The sequence below is a fragment of the Thamnophis sirtalis genome, unplaced genomic scaffold (genome assembly GCF_051295495.1).
Source record: "Thamnophis sirtalis isolate CommonGarterSnake01/CBP01778 unplaced genomic scaffold, rThaSir2_p1.2 scaffold_1, whole genome shotgun sequence".
NCBI classification, from domain to species: domain Eukaryota; kingdom Metazoa; phylum Chordata; class Lepidosauria; order Squamata; family Natricidae; genus Thamnophis; species Thamnophis sirtalis.
Window position 1 is genome coordinate 59,848,127 of NW_028261381.1, and position 22,863 is coordinate 59,870,989.

General features: G+C 41.3%; 1 protein-coding gene across 11 annotated transcripts in view; it reads right to left on the reverse strand.

Moving 5' to 3' along the window:
* TNS1 (tensin 1) overlaps window positions 1–22,863 on the reverse strand; it is a 461,144-nt gene that overhangs the window by 261,822 nt on the left and 176,459 nt on the right. For 10 of the 11 annotated variants that reach the window (XM_087712547.1, XM_087712575.1, XM_087712556.1 and 7 more), the window contains exon 3: window positions 18,973–19,010. In XM_087712547.1, coding sequence (XP_087568673.1) covers window positions 18,973–19,010 — 38 coding nt within the window. Of the gene's footprint in view, window positions 1–18,972; window positions 19,011–19,441; window positions 19,521–22,863 lie in introns of those variants that run through there. The other variant, XM_087712589.1, reaches the window with a different exon arrangement.

Here is a 22,863-nt window from a genome sequence, read left to right on the forward strand (position 1 = left end):
CTTTCAGCAGCTGCCAGCGCATGAAACTATTTCCAATCCTTGTCAACATGGCGACTCTAGTCAAAGGTTTTGGCATTATAATAATCGCAGCAGCTCCTGAAAGCAACAAAGAATTGTTAGCAGCTATTATAGTAAAAGGCAATGAAAGGAGAAAGGGGCAGGCCATGTCACAAAGGCTTAAAAGAGGTGATCTTTATCTTTCTACAAAGGAGAAAGCTGTACATGTTACATGGAGTCAATACAGATCAAACACAAAATTCAGCTTTTTTTTTTGTTTGCATTTAAGGTTTCGTCTGCCAAAGGGTGCCCTTAGATGTACTGAAGGCGCAGTGGCAAACAATGCTTACCGCTGAAAAATGAGCAACTTCTAAAGCAACCAGTGTGGATACACACCCAATTCTCTAAAAGAGAAAGCAAAAAGAAAATTTATAGCAAATATACATACCCCCCCCCCAAAAAAAAGGTACAAGAAAGTCATTAAGCAATTGTAGGGACTGTGTCAAAAAAAAGTTAATGAGCAGAAGCTTGAAAAAATGCCCAAAATGATAAGAAGAAATGTTCAGATATATCAGAACGAAAACTAAAAGTAAAGAGGTCAGAGGCATGCTACGAGGAAGAAGTGAATTCATAACAAGTGATAGTGAGAAGGGAGAACAGTTTAACTCATGTTTTATTTTGTTTCTCAAAAAGAAAACAGTCCTAACTGACTGTCATTATCCTACTATTGGAAGATCTGAAGAGACAAGGAGGGTATAAAAGAATCCTTAGTTAATTGAAACGAATTGAGGTCTCCAGGGTCTTAATGATTTACATCCCAGGATACCAAAGAAAGTAGCAGAGTTAGTTCAGAGAGCTACAAATAGTTAGAACTTCTGGTCGCCCAAAAAAAACCAGTGAGGCCCAAGTGCAGAGAAAGATAAATGATGCCCCTGTCTTCAAGAAAAGAAAGGATGAAAACCCATGAAATTACAGATCTGCCAGCTTGTTGCCTATGCTAAGCAAATTATTAAACAACATATGGGTGAGCTCTTGGACTGGAATGCAACAATGAACAAGTTGATTATAAACACGTCATGCCAAACGCTCTTTTTGCTTTATCTCTTCCCCCCCATACACACAGTTATAGATCAGGGGAATGCAATAGAAATACTGTAGAATAAACCATAAAGAGAGAGCCGAGGTGGCACAGTGGTTAGGGTGCAGTACTGCAGGCCACTTCAGCTGACTGTTATCTGCAGCTCAGCAGTTCAAATCTCACCGGCTCAAGGTTGACTCAGCCTTCCATCCTTCCGAGGTGGGTGAAATGAGGACCCAGACTGTGGGGGCAATTTGCTGACTCAATTTGCTAAAAAATCTGTAAACCGCTTAGAGAGGGCTGAAAGCCCTATGAAGCAGTATATAAGTCTAATAAATAAATAAATAAATAAATAAATGTTCAATAAATTTTCTCATAATAACATATAATAAAATGGTAAAATATGGGTTAGATGATACAAATGTCAATAGGGTTCATAAATGCCTGAGTGACTACATCCAGATGGCATACATAACTTACTCCGCATCAGTTGGGACAGCATTAATGAGTGGAGTGTCAACAAAGCTATGTCCTGGGCTCTTTATAATTGACCAAGATCAAGGGACTGAGAGGACAATTATTCAATATGAAGATGACACAAAACTGCATGGCTAACATTCCAGAAAACAAAGAGAGGATTCAAAAAGATCTAAACAGGTTTTAACAGTGGACTAGTACAAAGAGAATGAGATTTAATAAGAATAAATGTAAAGTCCTACTTCTGGAGAGAAAAAAATGAAAGGCAGAAATCCGAGATGCTGCTTTCATGTTGGAAGCACCAAGGCACTTCCAGGGTGAAAGGACATCACCATTGCCCAGGAGACCCCTGGTTGGGGGCTCCTTTCATCTTCCGTTAACAAATTTGCTTACAAGTAACACATGTGAAAAAGAACTGAATGTTCAAATTCATTAGCTGAACTTGAGCTAACAATGTGAAACAGCTGCTAAAAGACAGGTATTATCTGGGAATGTATTAACCAGTGTATAAAATCCATATCATAGGAAACAATTGTCCTATTCTACTCTGCTTTGGTCAGGCCCAATTAATTCTGGCCATCTGAATGTAAAAAGGACAGTGACAAACTGAAGTGAATTTAGATGACAATTAGCAAAATTGTGAGAGGAATAGAAATAAAGGTCTCGGACGAACAGTTGACAAAATAGGGTATGTTCATAGTCTCCAGAAAAGAAGACGAAGGGGCGATGATAGCAGCCTTCAGATAGCTAAATAGTTGTTATACACAGGAGGGAATGGACTTGCTCCCCACAGCTCTAGAAAGCCAAATCAAAACCAACAAGGTGAAACTATGAGGAAGAAGATTCAGATTAGAAAAGAAGGAATTTCTTGAGCTGTTAACAAGCCTTGTCACAAAAATGTACGTTCTCTTTACTGAAGCTCTTCAAAAGGAATGGAGACAGATATCTCTCTGAAATGTTTTATCAGGTTCAACCTCAGCAGGGATTGAGAAAGATGGTCTGAGGCTCCTTTCAATTCTATGATTCTGTAAGATTGAGGAAAATGCTAAATAGTCTAATTGGATAAATTATATTTGAAGGATTTATCTCACACCAAGGGGAGGTTAGAGAAAAGAAGGAGTTGGATAGATCAAAGGTTTGGGCTGACCAGTTGAATATTCCGTACTTGCAGTCAAGGACACTGGCAGCTAAGTGGTGGTGGTGGGGAAAGAAAAGGTGAAAGATTGGAGGGTAGACCAGTGCAAAGCTGATAGGAGAAAAATGGACGGAAAGATGAGGCATATCAGACCTGTCCTACATCCAGTGCATAAAACCCCTGTAAAAAGTTTTGCCTAAGATTCAAATTCACCAAAATGTTTCTAGGCTATCAATGAGCACTTCCTGCACTTAGTATGCCAGAGATTTAAAAGCCCATTTGGATAAATCTGCCCTTCCCAAGGATGTTAGATTACAATTGCCAACATTTGCAACCAGCAAGGTCATGATCTCTGAGAATTATAATAGCTGTAGTCTGGGAGGGGCAGGTATGACGGGAGCTACAGGGCTAGCCATTACCGGGGAAGGAGGGTTCGCTACGTTACAGCGATCCCTTGTTCCGGCCCTGAAAGCTCAACTCAAGGACCTGGTGACAAGAGAAGTCAGGGCCCTGGTCTCAGGTTGCTGTTGCTAAATGCCAGGTCTGTGATTCATAAAGCTCCCCTCGTCTGGGACTTAATATTAGACGAGGGGGCAGACCTGGCACGTATTACTAAAACCTGGCTGGGCCACGATGGAGGAGTCCCCCTCTCAGAAATGTGCCCAGAAGGGTTTCAGGTGCTCCACCAACCACGACACCAGAAAGGGGTGGGGGAGTGGCAACTATTATCCGAGAGTCATTAGTTCCTCGCAGGATCCCTACTCCAGAGACTGTCGGGTGTGAGTCCCTTCTTGTGAAGTTGGACCTAGGGGGTCAAGTGGGCTTGTTTTTGACGTACCTACCTCCCAGCTGCGTCACAACAGCCCTGCCTGCGCTCCTAGAGTCAGTAGCCGGACTGGCGGTTGAGTTCCCCAGACTTATAGTACTGGGGGACTTCAACCTGCCATCTCTCGGCGAACGCTCAGATGGGGCCCAGGAGTTCATGGCTTCCATGATAACCATGGACTTGACCCAGGTAATTCAGGGTCCGACTCATACAGCGGGACACATGCTCGACCTTGTGTTTCTCTCGCGGCAGTGGAGACGTGATCTGGAACTAAAGGGTATAGAGATCTCACCCTTGTCATGGTCAGATCACTTCCTGCTGAGGCTTGATTTTTGGAAGCTACTCCCCCACTGCAGGGAGGTGGAGCCGATTAAATGGTTCCGCCCCAGGCGCCTGATGGGCCCATTGGGATTTCAGACGGAGCTTGGAGAGATACCTGACTCCCTTGCCCACAATCTGACAGAGTCCTTGGTCACTGCTTGGAATATAGGGGCAGCTGAGGCACTAGAGCGGATTGTGCCTTTGCGGCCTATCCGCAGCAGTGGATCCAGGAGGGCACCTTGGTTTACCGAGGAACTCCGGGAGATGAAGCGCCAAAAGAGACGCCTAGAGGGATGCTGGAGGGCTAGTAACTCCGAATCAGACCGAACACAACTAAGAGTCTTTATTAAGACTTATTTAGTGGCGATACTAGGCCTCCTCCGAATTCCATCTGCCGGCCAATGTCGGCTGGCGACTCCTCGGGGGAGGGCCTTCTCTGTGGCTGCTCCGGCCCTCTGGAACGATCTCCCCATGGAGATCCGGACCCTTACTACCCTTCCAGCCTTCCGCAAAGCAGTTAAGACCTGGCTGTTCCGGCAGGCCTGGGGCTGTTGAATTATCCAGCCCCATTCGAGGTTACAGCTGTTGTAGAATTTTAAATTGTTGTTTTTATTTTATTTTTTTGTATCTCCTCCCTTTTTTATTGTTAGCCGCCCTGAGTCTCTCGGAAATAGGGCGGCATACAAACTCAATAAAATGAAATGAAATGATACGGGCGGCAAAATGTACTCATTTTTCTGCTCTTATTGTGTCCGCAGAATCTCGCCCGGCTGCCCTGTTTAGGATAACCCGCTCCCTCCTGAAAGGAAGGGATACGGGGGAACCCTTACAGGGAATGGCTGAGGAATTTGCTCAGTTTCTGTCGAACAAAGTCACTCAGATTCGGACGGACCTTGACTCCACTTGGACAGTACCAACGGAGATGCCGAGGGAGGGCCTTGATCAGATTTTTTGGAGTGAGTTCCAGCTTGTCACTCCTGAGGAAGTGTACAAGGCCATGGGAGCGATGAGTGCCTCCACCTGTTTGCTGGACCCGTGCCCCTCCTGGTTGGTCTCGACCAGCAGGGAGGTAACACGAGGCTGGCTCCAGAGGATCGCAACACCTCTCTGCAGGAGGGATCTTTCCTGCAACCTTTGAAGGAAGCTGTGGTAAGACCCCTTCTTAAGAAGCCTTCTCTGGACCCAGCTATCCTCAAAAACTATCATCCAGTCTCCAACCTCCCTTTTGTAGGGAAGGTTGTTGAGAAGGTGGTGGCCTTCCAACTCCGACGGACCTTGGATGAAGCGGATTATCTAGATCCCTTTCAGTCTGGTTTAAGGCCTGGTTATTGCACCGAAACCGCTTTGGTCGCGCTGACCGATGATTTCTGGCGGGCCAGGGATAGAGGACATTCCTCTATCCTGGTGCTCCTCGATCTCTCAGCGGCCTTCGATACCATCAACCATGGTATCCTTCTGCGACGGCTGGAAGAAATGGGAGTGGGAGGCACCGTTTTATGGAAGAGTGGTTCTCCTCTTACCTCTCGGGCAGGTCGCAGTCGGTGTTGGTTGGAGGACAGGTTGACCCCTAGGCCCCTAAAATATGGGGTGCCTCAGGGCTTGGTCTTGTCCCCCCCTCCTATTTAATATCTACATGAAGCCGCTGGGTGAGATCATTCGCCGGCACGGGATTAAATACCATCAATATGTGGATGATACCCAGTTGTATCTCTCCACCCCGGGCCAACTCAGTGTAGCGGTGGAAGTGATGTGCCAGTGCCTGGAAGGTGTCAGGGCCTGGATGGGAGTGAACAAGCTTGCACTCAATCCTGACAAGACCGAGTGGCTATGGATGTTGTCCCCCAAGGACAGTCCAGATATTCCGTCTCTAAGCCTGGAGGGTGAAACTCTACACCCCTCAGAGAGGGTCCGCAACTTGGGTGTCCTCCTGGACCTGCAGCTGACACTAGAACATCATTTGTCAGCTGTGACCAGGGGGGCTTTTGCCCAGGTTCGCCTGGTGCACCAGTTGCGGTCCTACCTGGACCGGGAGGCACTTCAAATGGTCACCCACGCCGTCGTCACCTCAAGACTTGACTACTGTAACGCGCTCTACATGGGGCTGCCCCTGAAAAGTGTTCAGAGACCACAACTGGTCCAGAATGCAGCCGCGCGAGCGATATTGGGTGTACCGAGATACACCCATGTTACACCTATCCTCCGCGAGCTGCACTGGCTCCCTAGCGGTCTCCGAACGTGCTTCAAGGTGCTGGTTATTACCTTTAAAGCCCTAGGACCCGGATATCTGTGAGACCGTCTTCTGCCACATACCTCCCAACCTCCGATAAGATCACACAGGATGGGCCTTCTCCAGGTGCCGTCGACCAGACAATGTCGTCTGGCAGCCCCTCAGGAGAGGGCTTTCTCTGTAGCTGTTCCGGCCCTATGGAACAATCTACCCCCAGATATCTGGACCCTTCCCACTCTCTCGGCCTTCCAAAAGGCTACTAAAACCTGGCTATTCCGGCAGGCCTAGGGCTGTTGACCTCATGAATGAGGTCCAGCCCCACCTAGATTGAGTGCATGATGTGTCTTTTTTAATCTGCTTTTCTTCTTTATTTTTTAATTTTTTTATTCTTTTAGAGATGTATTTCTGTAAGCCACCCGGAGTCCTTCGGGATTGGGCGGCATATAAATTCATTAAATTTGAATTTGAATTTATAGTCAATGAACCTAGCAGATATCAAACTGAGAAAGGCTGAAGATATACTTTAACTTTTGAGAGCGTGTGACAATGGCATCTACAGAAACACAAGCACTTATATTCAGTTTCAAATAAAATATACGCGAAGGGCTATGATCATAAGCCATTACAGTACAAGGGAAATCATTCCACTGAAATCAATGGAATTTATTTCAGCATAATATCTTTGCAGGCTAAGGTGATAAGAATATGTCAAAGCATGAATAATGTATCTGTGGTTAAAAACATAATGCCGAAATTGAGTTCAAATGCATTAAGTTAATGGACTGTTAGAGCTTGAAGGAATATAATATATTAATTCTTAATTGAAGTATTTTTGTCTTTTTTTTAATTCGCTCACAATCCAGTCATTTAATGTGCAGATTTGGAAAAGCTAGAAAATATATTATGTTCATCAGAAATGCTCCCCCAATGTGTGTGCCAAATGCCATCTCCAAGCTGGCTTTAATGCCCATCTTCAAAAAAACGGTACTCATATTACTGCAACCAGGATGATATAATATAGGATAGGAAAACTATTAGTCAAAGACAACCATAAGATAAACTATTAAATTGGTAAATTCTCTCCCTCATGTTGTAAGTGACAAATTTTTAACCTCCCAGGTAGGCCTTTCTAGACCTAATTTTCTGAGAAAATTTGCATTATGCTTATTAATTCTGTCTGATGTGATATGCCAACTTTCCTTATCCCACTACTCTCCAACATGACCATTGAGATGATGGCAGTTGTTCTTACACAACTGGAAGGCACTAGTTTGGGAAACATCCATAAAATCAAGAAAAGGAACCAATACCTCTTAAAATCTTTGTATATTTTGTAATATGTATATTATACAGTATATACCTATTTAGTATAGATCCTGTAAGGCAGTCTGGAAAGAAAGAAAGAAAGAAAGAAAGAAAGAAAGAAAGAAAGAGAGAGAGAGAGAGAGAGAGAGAGAGAGAGAGAGAGAGAGAAAGAAAGAAAGAAAGAAAGAAAGAAAGAAAGAAAGAAAGAAAGAAAGAAAGAAAGAAAGAAAGAGGAAAGGGGAGGAAAGGGGAAGGGAAGGGAAGATTCAAATCACCAACTGAACTTCCATGCCTAAGGATAGATTTGAACCTAGCTCTACCCAATGTTAGTCCATCATTCCAACTTCTCTACTAAATTTGGTCCAACAATCTCGTTCTTATATTTCCTATGAAGATGGTTGATCAAGTTTAGATATGGGGCAGACCTTCCAGAAAATTATATTGAAAGATTATGATTTCTTTTGAATGAATTAAGATAAAAGCAAAGAATGAAAAATCCTTCTACTGTATTTTTAAAACAAGCTCCATCTTGTTTTATTATATCCTTTCTATCAGGTCACTCACCATGCCACATGCTCTCAATCTATTCAATTTTTTTCAAACATACAAATATTATATGCTGGTGCTTCCACTAGTCATGAAAACAAAAACAAAGTAACTGCTAAATCAAATTAAGGTTCTCTGCAAGACTTCAACTTCTCAGCAGGCCCATTAAAGGTAGCAGAGGCATGTACTCTTTCACTTCACAGAGTATACAATATATACTCATGTGTGTGGATGTGTGCGTGGATGTGTGTAAACACACATATACATACATTGATATGTGCTGTCTATATGGTAAACAATTGCCATAATATAAAAATACTAGTTGGTTGGATACCCGTGTTTCGCTATGGAACTATGTAATCAGGCTTAATAAATTGATAGCTAAAGCTTGAACATTAATGAGTAGTTACGATCAGCATCTCCTCTCCCCTTTTCTCCCTCAGGCTTGCCCCACAGAGGCCTCTCCTATGTTATTCCCTTCTCTCCCTCAGGCTGCCCCTATTGATCTTCTCCTATCCCCTTCTCTCCCTCGGCTTGCCCCACATAAGCCTCTCCTATGTTATCCCCTTCTCTCCCTTTCAGGTGGGGAGAGGGAGCAGAATGTCTAAATTTCCAGCCCGCAGGCTGGATGAGTCATGTGCTGGCCACACCCATGCCCAAGTGGCAGTTGGAACAGAGTTCTTTTCAGGTGGGAAGGGGGAGTAGAATGTCTAACTCCTTAGCATCAGAGTGTCTTAATAATAATATAAGAAATACTAATGATCTGATAGTCATTTCAAAAAATCCTTTTTTAGCAAGCACCTAGAAGCCAAGAGGAACATATATGACAAATTTTAAGTTTGTAAGCTTTACAGTTCTGGAGATTTCATGATGATCGGTGAGTGACATTTCACTTTTATATAGAGAGATATCAACCTTATTTATCAGAGGCAAATGTGAGATAAGTAAATACACTGTAAATAGAAATGTCTTCTTTCAGTCTACAGTTTTTCTGCAGCTCTGCCTTTTATCTATAGATTACAATCAGCAGAGGAGGTCTGCAAAAAAGCAATTAAGATGCATTTGGAAAGAATAAAACTTTCACAAACCATATGTCATCCATAAAACATGATATGAATTTATGTATCGTAATCTATCAGGAACGAGTCTGGAATGTATGCAAATATTAGATCATCTCAGGTAAAGAAATTACCTTCATCAGGGGCCACGGATAGGGGGAACGTGATATTTTATATCCTCGTAGATTGTATGCTATTGTAAAGTGCAGGGAATTTTTACGAAGCTGGGAGAAATGAAATGAATATTTGTGTGGGATTTGTTGCTGAAAACTACTAAAAAGAATCTAAATTATCTTCAGGGGGATGGGGGAATGGTGAAAACACTAGGAAAGAAGTATCACATTATGTGATTCAGAAGAAAAATAAAAGACCAGTAAGTGGGGACTCAGAAATAATTATTCTAGGAGAGTATGCAAAGAATGTACTTTTAGATCATTATAATCGCCATTATTTTTTGTTTCCCTGTGTATATTTTATGTAGAACTTGGGGTTCTAATGTAGAGTTTAGGGCTCTAATATACCAGAAAGGAAAAGACAGATAAAGTGATGGATTAGCCATAACTTTTATGCCCTCACAAATTCAGGGAAGAGATGCCTTTCATCTTTCTTTCCCTCCACTCTGACTAATAGGAGAGGAATAAATTAAATTAAATTGCAGGTTTCATATCAGTTTTCCCCATTCCGAGAATATATTAATAAAAGAGACATTTTTGGATCCTACAGATTTACAAACTCTTCTAATTGATCCTGAATGCCATCAACTCAAATGTTTCCATTTTCCATTTATACATGTCCAAGAAACACACAGCCGTAAAGACAAATTACAAAATGCTATTATTCCTGAAATTCTTTTTTTTAGGGATCAAAGGAATACACTCAGGAACTGGCAGAGGACCTCATTGTTTTTTCATAGATGGATGATGGGTGGATGGACAGAAAGATAGATATTGTAAAATTTCTCTGCCAGAAAAGCTCAGTTTGACGTTCAATTCTTGCATCAAAGACATGATCATGGGCTGACTGTGGAACAGATATATTCAAATCCCAGTTAGAATCTACCATACCAGTAGGGCCCTTGAGCAAAGCCCCCCTAACCACTTGCCTATCTTGGATATCCATATCCAAAATGATATGAATGAAATTCATGCTGACCTGGACATTACCCAGATTAACAAGGTATTCCAGATCAAGCATGAAATCCTCTAACCTTTGCTACCGGTTCAGAACGCTCATGTGTGGTGCTTCTGCGCATGCACAGAACCTTCTGTGCATGCACAGAGCATTCATGATGATCTCTGGGTGGGTGGGCGGAGCCTCCTGCCACTACCAGTTTGCCCGAACCGGGGCAAACCAGCAGAATACCACCTCTGCTCCAGATATTGGGGAACTAGGACAATCTGATGATAAATGGGCTACTGGAACAAACCATACATGGACAAAACCAGAGAACCTGGAATTGATGGAATGCCACTAGAACATAAAGGGAATGTAAGAAACATATAAGGGAAATATGGATGAACAGAAGTCCTACATCCACAGTTAACTGAGAAACAGTTATTTATCCAATGCTTCAACAGAGGAAAAGGAAGCTGCTCTCAGAATTTGAGATAGACCAACTATACATTACATCTCAGACACAAGAAGACGTGGTATAACAACTAGATGTGCAACCAACATCTGAACCTGGAATGTCACTGCCACCCCTTCCATTAAAGGGCACAGCAGTTGATAGAAGGTGTGAGATCATGAATAAATTAGCTAAAGTCAACCCTTAAAATCAATTACCAAGTGTTAGTGGAGAAGTACCATCAGACAGTATGTCAGAAGATGTCAATAGAGCCCTCACAACAATCCCTACTACCACAATAATTCAAACCAAAGAACTGACACTACAGCTGCCGTAAGCATGGAGATACCTCACTACACAATCAAGGCAAAGGTACACCTAGCAGCACAGATGAACCAGCTGCTAGCAAAGTGTTCCTACCCAGACTGGCTAACCCAAGAACAGGCAATGCTGATCATGAAAGATGCTCAAAAGAGAACAGCTTTGCCCCAGTACTGGCCAATAACCTGCCTCTTCATAAAATGAAAAGTCCTAGCCACAAAGCTCTAGAACCATATGAGCAAAACACCAGAGGCTCAAAACACTTTTAGAAAAGAAATCACCCAAGACTCATGGTCTAGACAGACACAGTCTTCATTGATTACAGGAAAACTATGACTCAATGCCACATACAATGGATCTGTTAATACCTGGCTCTATACAAAATCAACAGTACAACTCCCAGAGCAGCAAGGAGTAAGTACAATTGCAACTCCTGAATAAGCTGACATCCAAAGATGAGCTGCTGAGAGAATGCCTGAGATAGTAGGAGACATAGGAAGAAGATCAAGAAGAGAAAGTGCCACGTCAAGACAAGATCCTGCATGGGATGTACCAAAGGCAAACAGCTGAGGTGGCAGATATTGAGAAATCCTGCCAATGGCTGGAAAGGGCTGGGTTAAAAAACAGCACTGAGGCACTGATCATAGCAGCACAAGAACAGGCACTAAGCTCTAGATCCATAGAATATCACATTAATCAGGACTCTAAGTGCAAACTATGCAGAGCAGTCTCTGAGGTAATCCAACACATAGTGGCAGGGTATAAAAAGCAGATAGAAAGAAAATGCACTGAACAATGCAACAAACTGGCATTGTGTACAGGAATATCTGCACAGTGTATGCACAGTCTGCACAGACTTTCCCAAGCGATTCTATAGATGGTTGTGGAGAATAACAGAACGTGGAAAGTAAAGGCCAAAGTGGTCCCAGTGTAGGAATAGAACAGAATAGAGTAACATAGTTGGAAGGGACCTTGAAGGTCTTCTAGTCCAACCCCTGCTTAGGCAGGAAACCCTACACCATTTCAGACAAATATATATCCAACATCTTGTTAAAAAAATCCAGTGTTGGGGCAACTTCCGGAGGCAAGCTGTTCCATTGATTAATTGTTCTAACTGTCAGGAAATTTCTCCTCATTTCTAAGTTGCTTCTCTCCTTGATTAGTTTCCACCCATTGCTTCTTGTTCTACCCTCAGGTGCCTTGGAGAATAGTTTCACTCCCTCTTCTTTGGGGCAGCCCCTGAGATATTGGAACACTGCTATCATGTCTCCCCTAGTCCTTCTTTTCATTAAACTAGATATGCCCAGTTCCTGCAACCATTCTTCAAATGTTTTAGCCTCCAGTCCCCTAATCATCTTTGTTGCATGACGGCATGAAGATTGAAGAATTTGGGGTTGTAATTCTTGATTATACAAATTATTAAATTAATTTCCTTAACTTAATAATCTCCAGATATACCAGAACTACATTGCTTAAACCCCTAATCCCATAGGTGGCACCAGGTTGAAAAAACACAAGTACTTGTGTAGTTCTGGTATATCCACTCCTGTCCACTCTCAATTCTGTGCACTTACATCATGAAGGGAAAACTATATATGTAAAAGACTCCTGATGTGCAATTCCCAAAAGAAAATATGAGAATGGCTGGATAACAGATGGATTTGAATTGAACATTCTGTTCTGCAGAAAAGTTCTAAGCTTGTTGATATGGAACTCGAATCACTGATAAGCAAAAAACAGAAGTTGAAAAGGAAACAATTTAGCATGCAGGTGTGTAACATATTGACAAAGAAACCAGAAATCCTAAAAATTCCTGCCAATTTGCTTCAGCATAATATTCATTTCCATTCTTCAAATGCTCACATTTCAGGGTAAGATCTGATTTTGGACCTACAGCTGTAAAATTATGGCTTGCTTGGTTGGTATTATAAAACTTCTATTCTGAGGGTGTTTTGAGTCTCTAGTTAGAAATGCTTTGAGGGGTATCGTCAATTAAGGAACACTGTGTTCCCTTAAGATTACCTGGCTCACCTGCCATGCTAAGTCATAATACAGTGAGGCTTGTTTGCTTGTTTAGCTTACTCTAATGCACAAACCCATGTTAAAAAAGAGCTTCTAATTTGCAAACTACCATGAAGAGGTACATCTTGACTGAAAGGGTCTCTCTTTTCTCTCTCCAGACTTTCAATATAACATAGATGTAGATATACAATAAATCTTGATATTGAAACCCACAGGAGACTCACTATAAAAGCTTCCACCATATTCCTCAGCGGATGTGTTTCTGCACAACTGTTCCAATGAACCAACCACATCCTCTTCCAGATTACTACAAAATATAAGGGATTGAAGCAAATCCATTCATTCATGCAACTTATGTTTATGCCTCCAACAAACTCCACTAGGTTCCCCTCAAAATGTCATTAAAATTCTGTGGCTATTGAGTATACTCAATCATTATTTTCTGGCTTAGAAAATTTCCCTGTCTTCTTGTGAGTTTTTAACAAATATCTTGCCTTTTAGTTCCACTACTTCAGGATATTCGCTTCCCTCTGTATTATACAGTATATATACTTTTTTAAATTCTCATTTTATAGCTTAACCTCATTTCTCTCTGGCTATGTTTGGCTCTAAGCCTGTCAGGAATAGCCGGTGATAGTTACCTAAAGGAATGATTATGCTTTTCATTTGCCTATAATGGATGTTTCATTTTAGTTTAGTTTAGTTTAGTTTTATTGAACTTGTATACTGCCCTATTCCCCAAGGGGACTCAGGGCGGCTAACAAACTAAATAGGGAAAAGGGGAAGTACAAAAAACAAGAAGACAAGACAAATACAAAAAATAGATTAAAAATTAGTCAACAGCCACAACAATTCGAGTGGGGCTGGGAACTCATCAGCCCCAGGCCTGCCGGAACAGCCAGGTTTTAACGGCTTTGCGGAAAGCCTGAAGGGTGGCGAGGGTCCGAATCTCCACGGGGATATCGTTCCAGAGGGCCGGAGCAGCCACAGAGGCGGCCCTCCCCCGGAGGGTCGACAGTCGACATTGGCTAGTTGATGGAATCCGGAAGAGGCCTAATCTGTGGGATCTAATTGGTCGTAGGGAGGTAATTGGCAGAAGGCGGTCTCTCAAGTACCCAGGTCCGAGTTTGACTCAAACTTGGATTTTTTTAAAACTCACAAAAACATATATACAGCCAAATATAAAGCCCTTGGTTGAATATTCTAGTATTCAGGGAAAATGTAATGTTTTTAATAGTGAGACTGGAGATTAAAATCTCTCTGACAGATTGAAAAGTTCCAAGCATTCATACAATCTAGCAGATGCCAAAACAGGATCTGCCTCAAAGGCCAAATAATATCTTGAAATGGAAATATGTTTATTAGAACCGTAGACAACCAAGTGGCTATCACTGGTAAGAAGAGAAACAGTGTTGTCCCACATTGGGGAAAAAAGAGATTTCCATAAACTGATTAGTTAGTAGTTTAACATATTTTTTATAATTTAAAATTCAAATGCCTATGATATGTCACTTTATATAATATAATAATCCATCTAATAGTAAAATAGGGCAGTATTGCAAATCAAATTCTAATTTTCACATCTTGTAACAAAGGGCATTACCTTCCAAATCCAATTTTAAACATATGCAAGATCCATTTGCGTTGTTTTGCAATTTTTAGGTCCATTTGTTATCAGCAAAGGTGTATTTACACGTTTGGGGATCTCTGGAGCATTCTGAAAGCTTACTAGCCAATCGATGCTTCTTTGTATGCCACAAAATGTTTCATTTCAAAATATTTTGAGCATGAAGCTACCCATCTCAAGGGCAAAAATATTGCATGAATATGAGATGACTGTATTGAGCATTTTTCTGTGTTTTGAGCTTGAAACATAGTATTTAAAATTTGGACTAGCTCTTACTAGTTCAAATATTTCCTAAAATATCAAAATGAACCACTTTATGATCAAGTTTTGAACTTGTGGCAATTCAAAATGAAACTTTCTGCAAAACTTTATTGTTTACAATTTCAGGCTGACTTCAGAGAATTGCCAATCCACCAAACACTTGGTAGTCAGTAAATGTGAACTAAATCCTATGTCTGTCTTTCACCTCTTCATAAAAATGGAAAATGATAAATTACTAGTATTACCCTTGCTCCTGTGGTTACCATAATGGAAACATTTTCATCTTCAAGACTTCTAAAAACTTTAGTGCTAGCTTTTGGGCTTTATTGTGCCATCAGGCTTCTGTGATGAGTGCTTGGACTTAGGAGGTGGGGAAACTTTCCTTCTACTGACAGCACAGATCATTCCTTTAGCAGCAATAGTAATAGCAATAGCACTTAGACTTATGTATCACTTCATAGTGCTTTACAGTTTACAGAGTCAGCATATTGTCCCTAACAATCTGGGTCCTCATTTTACCAACCTCCGAAGGATGGAAGGCTGACTCAACCTTGAGCTGGTGAGAATCAACCTGCTGGCAGTCAGCAGAATTAGTCTGCAATGCTGCATTCTAACCACTGAGCCATCACTGCTCCTTAGTAACAAGGCAATAATATATTGTTCTTTCATGACAAGTGTTTGCTCTCCAGAAACAAAATTTATTGATCCTGTAGGATAGATGGTCCCACTATCAAATGGTTCCCCAGGTTGGCTGAACAATCATAGCCAATGCATAGTCCTAAATGGGTCTATTTCCACATTGAGAGAGATAATCAATGGGGTAACTAAAGATCCTGGCCTGGATGGGCCCAGTATTTTTCAACTAAGTCCTAAATTATTTAAATGAGGGGATAGAAGGGTAATTTATAAAATGTGTGAATGATACAAAGCTTGAGATATTGCTACATCTCAGAAGACAGGTTCTAGTTCAAAAAGATTTTGATAGACTTGAATACTGGTCTTACTCAATAAAATGTTCTTCAGAGGTAAAATAATGAAAAGCTGTCCATTTAGGCAAGAAGAAAAACATATGCATAGGTACAAGATCCCTGGTGGCACAATAGTTAAAGTGAAATATTGCAGGCAAACACTGTCCACAGCCAGGAGTTTGATCCTGACAGGCTCAAGGTTGGCTCAGCCTTCCATCCTTCCTAGATCAGTAAAATGACAACCCAGAATGTTGGGGGCAATATGCCGACATTGTAAACTGCCCAGGGAATGCTGTAAAGCTCTATGTAGGATAGCATATAAGTCAAAGTGCTATTGCTCTTTCTAACCATTGCACTTCTACTTTCCTTTCTAGAATCTATGTAACTTCTTCAATATTCATATAATTCCTTCTGTAAAAAGGTATCTGATCACACCCCAGAACTAAACCTGGCTACCTATCTCAGGTTTTCAAAGCTTTCTACTAATCACATTGAACGTATCCATTGTAATGTCTATTTCAAAATGCTTTTGGTTGTGAAATCCATCTTTGCCATGGCTCATTCACTAAGTTAGATACTCTGTTTAAGACCTACAGATTACCTTCCTGAGGTAGCCCATGAAATATTAAGTATTTGTTTTTAATTAATTGATTGTTAAATTTATGTGCTACTCTTCTCAGTATCCAAAGTGACTCTGGCCATCTTATAATTCAGTAAAAATATGAAAACAATGGCAAATATACCTCTAGTCAACCTGGCATCTCTAGACATGTTACATTATCATTTCTGGAATTCCCAGCCAGCATGAGCAGAGCTTCTAACACATTTTGAGATAAGTACGCAATATGTTCAATAACATTTTGAGAGTGGTAATCTAGCACATCCGGAAAGCATCAGATTAGGGAAGATTGAGTTAAAGGAGAAATATATGGAAACATGCTTATTAACAGAAAGTTTTTAAGTGCAATTTTCAACACAGAATAGGAAGAAATGTCAAGAAAAGAAAGGGAAGAATCAAGAACAAGGTTTATGCAATCAACCTAGCTATATCAGCAAAAATGTAAAAACATTACTGGGTAACCAGGCTGAAAAAGCAAGGGTCTTGTGGAATAATGATCTGGCAAAAGCATGGAGTAACACATCATTCCCTCTTCTTTGACCTTGTACACACAACACACACAAACACACACACACACACACCAGATTGCAGCATGCATGAAAGACCGGAATCAGGCAATTTGTTCTCAGAAAACTATGTGATCTTGGCAATTGCATATACACCTTTAACAAGGACATATAGGAAGAAAGTATCAGATGGAAGAAAGAAGAAACAATTGTGCCCTAGTCAATGATGTAGCTTCTGTATTATCTTCTAAACTGAGCCACTACATTGTTCAGGCATCCACCACCAAGAGAATGCAGCCAGGTACCTATACTTCAGGGTTATGCAATTATCATTATCCTGAAGACCTTACCCAGCATTTGGTTCTGGGCTTGCTCAGAAAATATAGATGGTGCCAGGATATATAAATGGGTGGGGCAGTCAAAAGCTAGCAATCTACCGGGGGGGGGGGGGGATGAAATTAACTTTATTAAGTAAAGATTATTTTTCATATATTAAATGACACATTAAATATCCATCATCAACTTCTAGAGGAGACAAAAAACCATAACAGGGGCTTTAGGAGGCAATGTATATCCCTGCACCTCAGCTTGTACATCTCTGCTTTACATAAGCTGGAAGCCAAGAAGGTTTTAAAGTGCCTCTGCAGTAGACTTCTGTATATTCCCATCAGTTTTTAATCAACACTGTAAAAAAAAAAAAAAAAACCAAGCAGGAAACTGGGCAGCAGGAGTCCAAGCATTCAAAATCCTCTTGTAGCATCAGCTTCTGTGGTGGGACTAAGTACAAGCACTAGGGGTGATATGATAGCAGTATTCCAATGTCTAAGGGGATGCCACAAAGAAGAGAGGGTCAACCTATTATTCAAAGCACCAGAAGGCAGGAGAAGAAGCAATGGGTGGAAACTAATCAAGGAGAGAACCAACTTAGAACTAAAGAGAAATTTCCTGACAATTAGAACAAGTAATCAGTGGAACAACTTGCTGTGGGTGCTGCAACAATGGAAGTTTTTAAAAAGAGATTGGACAACCATTTGTGTGAAATATATAGGCTTTCTTGCTTGAACAGGGGGTTGGACTAGAAGACCGCCAAGGTCCCTTCCAACTCTGTTATTCTGTTATTCGGAAATATTTGGATTGAATTTTGTGGACATTGTCTCATACTCTGGAATGTGGTCATCCCAGTTTAACCTTGGCTGTTGTCCCCATTCTAAATCACATCAGATCTTCAATATCTCTTTCTTTTGAGGTTGTCATTGATAAATGCAAGAAACTGCTGTCGTGAATCTGTCTAATCTCTAAGAAGCCATGCAATCCAGCAAAGAGAGAGACAAGAGGACCGATGTTCAAATCAACCTTGAGCCCTTTAGATGGATTTGAATTTGGCCTCCTTACCCAGCACATTAAAGCAGGAAGGTTGTCACGGGAACTAACATAATGCAAAAATGAGAAAGCACTCTTCAGAAGATACATTAAGAGGAGCCAACTTGAACAGATGTACTACAGAACACAGCAGGCAAAGGATTTTCCTGAAGCCCAGTTCCATCTTCTCCAAGCATCTTACTGCTTACTTTGAATGAGAAGGATGGACTGATTCTCAGGTTCGTGCATTTATTTTACAACCTTGCCCTCTCACAAGGGAAGATGGATCACCTCAAAAGCTTTCAAAACCTTTGCCGCTAGCACAATGCCTCCTCTGAGTGTGTGTGTACATGGGGATGGGGGGGGGGAGGGTGGAACTTAGACAAACCGCCATAACGTAAACCAGGAAGGAATTTTTCAAAAGTCCCATTAACTGTTTAAACAATAAATATCAAGGCAAGCACATGGCTGTCCTTGCAACGTCTTAGGAGATAAGTGCCCTGAAATAACTTGGAAGGAGAGCTTTGAAATCTGGGGAGAAGTTGACAAAACTGCTTGGAACAACGATTTGCCGTTTTAGAAACCAACAGACGTGCAAGGAAGGAGGAAAGGCTAGAACCACTGAAGCCACCAGTTCCTCATCCCGGTGCTTTACAAAGCAGATTCGCATCATCAACGGGAAAGGGGGGGGGGAGTAGCCCAAACTACAACGTTGTTGTAAGACAATAAGAGACAGAATAAGCCATCCTTACCTTGGCTTCACATTTCTTGTGACAGGACAGCTTGCAACCTGTGCAGAAACAGAAACAAGGGCAGCGGGGTTGAGGGAAGGGAGGGAAAGGAGGGAAGGAGGGAGGGAGGGAAGGTATGAAAGAAGAGGGAAATTAAAATCAAAAATCTTGCCTTACCAAACCAAAACATGCAAGAACTGGGAAGAAAAGGAGCCTCACCCAGGAAAAAAAAACAGAAGCCTGGGGAGTGGGAGAGAGAGCAACCAATGAGCAACCCCCCCACCACATACACACTTCCACTTTACTTTCAAGCCACCAACATCAAGAAGCACAACACAATCACCAACAATAACAAGTCCTTAAAACCGCTTTCAGCGGTTTTTGCTTTTGTTTTTTCAAGGACTCTCACAAGGGGGGGGGAGAAGATCTACATACCATGTATGCAGCAGGGAGGGAGGGAGGTAAGGGAGAAAGAAGGGAGGGAAATTACCCTCTCGGCACGCTGGCACCTAGCCAACGATAGCCCAGGTTGCACAGGTACAGCCACAGCAGCCAGCCCGCTCCGACAACTCCAATCTTGCAGATAATACTAAGCACATTGTTTGGGAGCTGCCTGCCAGCCCACTGCGCTGTCAGAGGCTGCCCTGGGGCTCTGCATTTTTCTCCTCTTTACACCCCCCACCTTTCGTGACTAAACTTTACACACACACACACATACACACACACACACACATACACACATATATACACATACACCAGTAGGCTGAGCCCTCCCTCTTTTGGGGAGTCAAGTTTCTAAGTCATTAACTCCAGAAAGAATGTTGAAAATGTACAGGCAATGCTCCCCTCCTTGGGAGGCAGCATCACTTTTCGATTGTATAGATTTGGAACCCGACCAGAAAAAGAGAGAGAGAGAGAAGGAAAAACAAAAAAAGAGGGGAATTGTTCTTTACCTTCTCAAACTCTAGGTTAGAAAACAAAAAGAGATGACTTACTCAGCCCGATAGTCTCACCTAACTTTGCTTCACTGAAACTATTGTGTAAGCTGGGCAACCAGAAAAGAAATTATATTTTATTTTTACAAAAGTTATTTCCCTTAAAGAAAAAAAAAGGAGTGGTGATCTAATCTATATTCTCACAAAAACTCTTATACATAATGGCTGTCCCTATATAAGTAAAGAACTTTGAACAAGGAAATAGATCTGGGTCAAACAAGCTACAAAATAAATATTCAAGTTCTGGAGTTCCAATTTATCTCTTAAATCTTCCATAATCCAAACTGGGAGTTCTAGTAACACAGGAAATTCACAGGGTTTTTTTTTCCTCGCCTTCCCCAGCCCTCCTCAATGTTCACAGAAAGTTCTGGCCGTCAGAGTTCACCCACATTCCTCCTGAATGGGAATTGATCAATTGACTTAGTGACAGAATTACAATTCTCGATCAGAAACAGTAGAAAACTACAAGGGCTCAATTAACAGTAGTGGCTTCCACTTCAGCTAAATTGGGTACCCTCGTTTAATGGAGGAGGAAGGGAAATCATTATTTCATTACTTCAGAAAGTCCTACTTAAATGAACAAATCTTATTTGTGCTAACCTTCCCAGGCGATGGTCAGACAAAAACAGCAAAAATATTAGCCACATTAGCTGAGTGACAAGGAGTTATCCCTCTAACAACAATGCATAGCATGATAATGCATGGGCACGCACACACAGATACACACAGCTCATTGTTTGGATTTATGCACATCAAATATATATTTGATAAAAATCTGGCTTCAGGCAAAGTCAACAGAAGGCCTTGAAGCGAGTGAATTGCACGCAAAGTCCACCAGGAAGAATGCCCTCCCCAAAATCAGGCAGATACATCTTCTACGGGTAGACTTTCTGCCTGGTTTTCAGAGCTCTCCTTACCTCACAGGCTGCCTCGCTTCATTCACACCTTAAAGGTGGATCCAGAAACCTTAGGAAAGGCTTTTCAGGAACACTTGGAAGCCAGAGGGATTCCACACATTCCTTTCTACCAGTGCAATGCTGGATGCTACCCAAGTTTGAAGGTACTGAGCCAAAAGTTCAAATAAACAAGTTAAACGTTAAAGAGCTAAATACATTTTGGCCAATCCCTGCTAAAGAGAAAACAAGTTTTGTATTGCAAGCTTCCCTGACATCCACATGCAATATCAACATTGTCAATTCCCACTACCACCCTTGTACTCAGGGAAGATCAGCAATGAGTGGAATACAGTAGGGTTTTGTCTCATCAAACTTCCTTATGGATTCAGCCTGGTAACAAACTTTTCCCATTAATTTTAAGCCATGAAACGGGCATGATTATTGATCAGGCCACAGAAGTGGCAAGCGAGTGCATGCCTGCATCCCCACTTGTGCGAGAAGCAGGTGAGCCCACACAAACATACTTGCCCATCACTTGCACCAAATTGTCCGCCCTCCCCAGGCTGGTCTGCAAAGCTGGAAAAGTTGAGGAACTCTGCTTTAACCAAACATTGTTCGAAACCTGATGGCTGAAATTGATTGCATTTTGTAGAACCTTAGCATAACTAATAAAGGTAGCCCTTGATTTACTACCACAATTGGGCTCAATATTTCTGTCGCTAAGCCAGGGGATTGTTAAGTGAGTTTTGCCCAATTTTGTGACTTTTTTCATTGCTGCAGTTGTTGAATGTATTAACTTTGCTTGTTGGAGGCTGGCTGGGAAGATTGCAAGAGGTGGTCACATGACCTCAGGACACTGTAATGTTGTGAATAGATGGCAGTTGCTAAACATCAAATGTTGGTCATGCTACAATAGCTGTATATAAGGGGATGATGCAATAGTTGTAAGTAAATAAGAGGACAAATCATAAATCACTTTTTTCAGCGTTGTTATCATTTTGAACAGTCGCCAAATGAATGTTGTAAGTCAAGGACTCAATGTTGCCCTTGAAGCAATGTCAGCCGTTGAATTTATTCTTTTTCTTCACAGCACTAAGTAAAGACATTTGTGGCCATGTTGCGTTTTGATTCTATTTTATCTATCTCTATCCAACATCTGTAAAATAGGAGATCAGGGATGACACACTGACATCCCTGGAGGGGATGTTGCCAGATTTTATTTATTATCCTTTTTTGTAGGGGAAAGGGAGTTTATAAAATAGGGCATAGCACTGTGAAGTGGTATATGTCTAAATGCTATGAACTCTACCAAGATCTTCACAAACCTATTTTATTGCTTCCTTTAAAAATCTGTACTGCCAGAAACTGCTACCTTGCCATCAATAGTCTAGGATGAATCTGAGAGACACAAATTGATAGATTGTTCTCTTCAATCGTGTAGATGCCACTGTATGTCAACCTCATGGAAAAATTAAAAAGATATTTTCATTTGAGTTTTATATGACAAACATCCTTCTAGTTTAAACATAAAAAAGATTTACAGAGGTCCACAATATACAGCTAAATATACATTGCTGGGATTTTAAGAAACCTCCAATAATTGTGGCAAGATTTGATTTTTTTTTCCTTCGATGTCCTTTTTAGCAAACACTAAATTTCAGATATTTCCTATTTGATGCCAAATGTCATTATATTTGGTCTCACTAACAACTTTCTACTTTGGTCTCACTGACAACTTTCTACTTCTCTATGAATTAAATAACAATAGAATTTATTCCATACATAGTGACTAAATTAGTAGACCAGAGAAATACTGTGGACATAATATACTTAGACCTTAGCGAGGCTTTTGACAAAGTAGACAAAGCTAGAAAAAAAGTGGGATAGATAGCAGATGGATACGTAACTGGCTGACAAACCATACTCAATGAGTAGTCCTTAACAGGTCTATGTCTACATGGAGGGAAGTAAGCAGATGGGTACCACAAGGTTTCATCTTAGGCCCAGTACTCTTCAATATC